Source organism: Sturnus vulgaris, chromosome 6 (genome assembly GCF_052056855.1).
Source record: "Sturnus vulgaris isolate bStuVul1 chromosome 6, bStuVul1.hap1, whole genome shotgun sequence".
Taxonomy (NCBI): Eukaryota; Metazoa; Chordata; class Aves; order Passeriformes; family Sturnidae; genus Sturnus; species Sturnus vulgaris.
In genome coordinates, this window is record NC_142248.1 from 41,427,416 (window position 1) to 41,433,415 (window position 6,000).

Below are 6,000 nucleotides of genomic sequence, written 5' to 3' on the forward strand. Positions count from 1 at the left end.
TATTCATCCTAGCCTCCCCCACCCCATTTCTGTTTCATCCTACAGAGTATGCTCTCCTTCTCCCCTTGCATTGCCTCTCCCACTTCCACTCTGTGCAGCTCTAGCTCCCTATGCACCATCTATATCCCTTCTTTGCACAACACAGTTTTCCAGTCTGTCCCTCAAACCCTTCACACAGCACCCTTTTCCCTATACATTGTCCTTATCTCCCAGCACAGTGTCCTTATCTCCCCTATACATTGTCCTCACTCTGCCATGCAGCATCCCCATAACCCCATCCTCTGGTATAGCATCTCCCTGTCCCCTTCCCCACACTGCCCACTGTTCCTTCACCCCAATGCCCTGTCCCTGAACTCACAGAATCACACAAACTACTAGGTTGGAACTCTAAGATCCTTGAGTCCAACCTATGACTGAACACCACCTTGTCAACCACACCATGGCACCGAGTGCCATGACCAGCCTTTTCTTAAACACCTCCAGAGACAGTAACTCCACCACCGTTCTGGCCAGTCCATCCCAATGTCTAATCACCCCTTCCACGAGGAAATTCCTTCTAATGTCCAACCTAAACCTTTCCTGGTGCAGCAGAAGATTGTGTCCCCCCGTCCTGTCACTGTTCTCTGGGAGCAGAGCCCGACCCCCACCTGGCTCCACGCTTCTGTCAAGGGGCTGCAGAGTGGTAAGGTCCCCCCAAGCCTCCTCTTCTCCAGGCTAAACAACCGCAGACTTGTGCTCCAGACCCTTCCCCAGCTCTGTTCCCTTCTCTGGGCACACTCCAGCCCCTCAATGTCCTTCCCGAATTGAGGGGCCGAGAACTGGGCACAGCACTCAAGGTTTGGCCTCACCAGTGCCCAGAACAGGGAACGATCACTCCCCTGCTCCTGCTGGCCACACTATTCGTGATAGAGGCCAGGATGCCACTGGCCATCTTACCCACCTGGACACGCCTTGGGCTCATGTTCCGCCGCTGTCGATCAGCACCCCCAGGTCCTTTCCCACTGGGTCGCTCATCCCTGTGCCCTGCCCCTGATCTCACACCGCTCACAGCCACTTCACGCTGCCCCTGTCCACGCCTTTTCCAGCACCCTTTCCCTTCTGCCATGTGCCCCATCCCTCAACACCCTCTCTTCACACACCGCCCGCTATTCCCACACCCCATTCTCTGTGCCCCCGGGCCCCCTCTGCGCACACCACCGCCCCTGCCCCGCCCCGCCCCGGCCCGGCCGCACTCACCGTCCAGCGACACGAACTGCCCCACGGCGGAGGAGCCGCCGCCGCTGTTCTCCACGAACTGCACCTCGGACACGATGATGTTGTCCTCCAGCACGGACCCGCAGCCCGTGCACACCGCGTCCCCGCGCGCCGCATCCACCTCGATCTCCGCGCACCCGCAGGCGCCGCACACCCGCCCGCCCGGCATCCTGCCCGCTGCACCGGGACGGCCCGGCCGCCGCCGCCGCCGCCGCTCGGCACTGCCCGGCACTGCCCGGCCCGGGCCCGGCGCAGGCCTCGCTCGCCGGCACCGGCACGGGGAGGAGCGCGGCAGCCGCCGCCGCCCCGCCCGCTCTCGCGAGGCTTCGCCCGCCGCTCCCGCCCCTTCGCAGCGCCCCTCCCTCAGCGCTGCTCCCTGAGCCCGGCCGACGATCGGCTGCTCTGCGGTTCCTTCAGCTCTCTCGGGGTTCGGCCGTTCTGCGGCTCCCTCAGCCCGCTCATGGCTCGGCTGCTCTGCGGCTCCCTGAGCTCTCTCGGGGCTCTGCCGCTCTGCTCTTCCCTCAGCCCGCCCGCGATCGGCCGCTCTGCGGCTCCTTCAGCTCTTTCGGGGTCGGCTGCTCTGCGGCTCCTTCAGCTCTCTCGGGGCTCGACTGCTCTGCCGCTCCGTCAGCCCGCCCGGCCCGCTCGGGGCTCGGCTGCTCTGCGCCGCCTGGCTCCTGTGCCATGGGCAGGGACGCCTTCCACCGGGCCAGGTGGCTCAGAGCCCCATCCAACCTGGCCTTGAACGTTCCCAGGGATGCGGCATCAGCAGCTTCTCTGGGCAACCGGGCCTCAGCACCCTCTGGGCATCAATCAAATTCATCAATCAAATTCATCAGTCAAATCAATGACAAAATGACCTGTTCATTTAGAGGCACGCTGAGGCATGCACTAAAGCAATATTTTTCCCTCGAGAAAGCTGAGCGTCTTACAGGCCTCAAATTATGTCATTTGCCTAAAAATCTGAAGGTTCTGTGGTTTTGAAAAGAAAAATAGCAACATCATAATGGAGATTGTACCACTATGTACACAGTTGGTCTTTCTTTTTATCCTATTCACAGAGGTGTATTTGTTAAAATAAGAACTTTGGGCCTCTCCAGATTCCTTCTGCTTCTGCAGGTTATTTCCTTCCTGAAGTTCTTCCTGCTGCTGGTGAGGTAATGAGGGCCACAGTAGCCAAGCATGATCTCACAAAATTATCCACTGTGTAGATAATATCAGGGGAAAATTACATTTGTGATAAACAGTCCCTGATAGGCTCTGACAAAGTCCAGCACGAACACAAGAAGTCCTGCAGTGAGCAGTTTTGAAATACATTTCCATAAAAAGTTTCTTCTTACCTCACTTAGGCAGAGACTAATGTAGTCCTGTCCCATGAGGACTTAGGTTTTACATCCCTTTGAAAATTGCTGGTGCTTCAATTAAGTGTTGCAAGACTTTTCTGTGAGTCACAACTTCAGAGTGTTTTACTTTGAATGTGAGCAGCAGAGGGCCCTTGTGAAAGCCTGAGATACAGATGCTGTCCAAAGAAAGAATCTCATTTAAAATCATACTGAAGAAGGATGTCTGTTCTAATTTTTACCTTCTTATAAGGTGAGGTTAATGATGATGAAATAAAATGGATTCCCAGTCCAGAAGACTTCTGTCTTTGCCTCCCACTCATAAAAACGTTTTTTCACCCCTTAAATATTTCAACCATTTCCATAGAACTGTTTTCTACCAGCCAAAATATAAGTAATTGTTCACCTTTGTAAGTTATTGGCCATTTCTCCTTGCCAGAGGAATAACTAAATTTCTTTTCACCTATATCATTGAGCCTGCTGAATGAATAACCTTTAGGTCAGTTCATTTAGGCTAAAAATAACCTTTTAGTAAATTGTCCTAAGCCTGAGAGTAAGAGCTGGTCATTTAAAAATTTGTATTGACAAAGCTCCTTTCCCTGCATTATTTTGCCCCTGTAGTTAAGAGGAGGAAAGGACCTGTTTTCCATTTCACCTACTCATATTTAATATCTCTTATTTTCACTCCTAAATGTGCCCAAAAGTGGTGATCAGGATGTCTGTTAACCCAGACCAACCAATTTCCTTCCTGCTGTGTCTCCAAAAGCATCAAATACAATCCACCTGTGGGTGTATAGTTTTGACATTCAGTTGTTGAGGTTTCAAAGAGAGGAACTGTTCTTATTTGCTTGAAAATTTTATTTTTTTCCCTACTGCTCTTACAGCATCAGGAAGAATGCAAATAGGCTGTACAAATCCAGCCTGGAGTGTGAGAGAATCCTACTCTGCTCCTGCGAATGCTGTGCAGCACCACAGGAAATACACCAGGGCAGGCTGATGACACATTACTGTAATTCCACAAGAGATGGATCCTCCTCTATGAACATAAAGATCCTTCCAATCTATGCACATAAAGATTGGAAGCAGATACTTCAGTGTCATGTGACAGAAAAGCCAGAGCCTTTCTGGCTGTTTGATCTTACCTCAACTTTCTGGGCACTGAGTTTCCCAAAACACCAGCCTGGGTAGGAAATATTTTCATATTTGAGGCGAACAAAGCTTAATCCGTTAATTAGATGAGCTTCTGTGAGCAGTCTCAGCTTTCTGGCATTTCAGCTGGAATTGCTCCTCTTAAAGTCATGCCTAAGCGTTGATGAAATCACTCAAGAAGTTTGAAAATGCACAAAACTTGAGGCAAAATACAAGAAGAGGAATCCTTTTTTGGCCTTGGACAGTCTAAGATAAGGCAAAAACTATGCACTCAACCTGAAAATTTACACTTTGGAGATGAAGTCATGGGGTTACTAGATAGAAGGGTGGAAAAAAGGATTTCGAAATGAATTAACCTTATAAGGTGATAGCAAGTGGATGCTTGGGGTTTTTTGTCAGTGTCAGTTCAGACTGTAGCATTCGGCTACACTAGTGATGGACACGAGGGGGCACCCAAGGAAATGAAATCGTCGAGGAGCTGCAGTGCTCCCAAAGTTTAGGCTGATTTTCCATCTGTTTTCCTTTCTTTTTTTTTCGGTCTGCGTATTTTGTAATTATGTCCTCACGTTGTTTTCATGACGCACATCAATGAATGGTAATTGAAAAAGCTTTGAGGGTAACATTCTGAGAAGAAAAGATTTTGGCATCTACTAAATCGCATCACTGCTGTCCAGAGATAGCACTTGATGGCTCAGTTTGATTCCTGAGTATGTGGCAGAGACCCCGTGGCTTTCCCAGTTACTTTCCCAGGATCTCTGCCTGGTACAATTCTTAGTACACGAAGGCAGCAGAAAGCACAAATTCTGTCTCTTAGAAAATCTGCCGAGAAATTAGCAGAGGAAAAGTTCAAAGATATTGAGCACAAAGATCCAGAAGCTACCACCACTTGAGGAAGTCTCTCATAAGCTGGAAGTGAGCAGCTATTTTGCTCTGAACATCTGCCCCTGCCAACACACCACTTGAAGATGCATGACTTGCCAGTGGGTGCTTTTAAGAAGGATGTAAGCAGAGTAAAAATAGATGTGTCCTCCTGGTTTGTAACAATCTGCAACTTAAGGATTCACCAGCTGAAGGCTCATACCCACTAGCAGACTTTTTATCTCTTTAATCAATTTTTTAATCTGTGTGTGCTTTTAAGAACTACAACATCTGCTGCTCTGAGGTATATCACAATATATCTGGGTAGCCAGTGAAAAAGTTTAAAAATGGCCCAAACATTTCACTTGGCAATCCTGAGTTCTTGTGCTATAGTCAGTGGTGAAGAGTTGCTCCCATCACACCTCCTTCATGTCAGTTGGGATTTTTTACTCCTGTTTTATAGCCTCCCTCAATCATGATCACTTCATAAGAGAATCTCTATCTCCAGATAAGTAGTGGGATGCTGATAAGACAGTCCTAACACAAAATAATCTGTTCAGGGAGTCATTTCACAGGAAATCCTTTTTAGTGAAACGCTGGTTATGTTATGCACTGAATAACTACAGGTCTCCATCACTTGGGGATATAAGCACAGGAAAAAATTATTGTAAAAATGCAATTCTGATTGTCTGCAGCTCTTGTATTCTGAAATTTATTTATTAAAATATTAATGGATTCATTACTCACCATCAGAGAACCATTCCAGCCAGCCAACTGCCTATTTAAGCAACTGTCTGCATAAGAAAATTGAACTGAAATGAGGAAATCCCTGGCTACAGGTCTCATTTTTGTGTGCCCACTTGATACTTTGATGCAAATACGTCTTCTATATAGCCTAAAAAGGAGGCCTTCACTAAATATTGATACTCATGTGCAAGGGTGAAAAAACAGGGACTTGACACTGAATGGTTCTGCATACTCAAACACAGAATCAAACCACACATCTCACAGAAAGTTCTTATTGTTTTCCCAAATTTGGAAGAGAAAGCTAGAATTTCAGACTAAATGAGTTGGAAGCATCAAAAAGTAAATATGAGCCTCCTTTAGTTCTGAAAAATAAGTTTGAAAAAGTAGCTGTGCAGTGGTTCGTTATCTGCTTTAGCATTGAGGTAAATTCAATGCAGTAAATTCAGTGCAGTTAAAAAGTATATATACTATAAACTGTGTAAAGTACCTAAGATAATGCTGACCATTTATAAATTATACCTGGCAAGTTACAAATAGGATTAGGACAAAAGACAGCCACTTAAGCAGAAGTTCATTAGCATTGCATCAGGACATTAAAAACCCTGCTGTCACCAGGCAGTATTAATTAATAAACCCTCTTTATTGGCATTTC

The 6,000-nt window shown here is 47.7% G+C and overlaps 1 protein-coding gene across 1 annotated transcript in view; it reads right to left on the minus strand.

Annotated features, from left to right (window-relative positions):
- BRF1 (BRF1 general transcription factor IIIB subunit) overlaps positions 1–1,560 on the minus strand; it is a 172,025-nt gene extending 170,465 nt beyond the window's left edge. Inside the window, exon 1 of the mRNA XM_014871337.2 lies at positions 1,237–1,560. Coding sequence (XP_014726823.2) covers positions 1,237–1,423 — 187 coding nt within the window. The 5' untranslated portion in view covers positions 1,424–1,560. The remainder of the gene's footprint in view (positions 1–1,236) is intronic.
- Between the last annotated feature and the right edge of the window lie 4,440 nt (positions 1,561–6,000).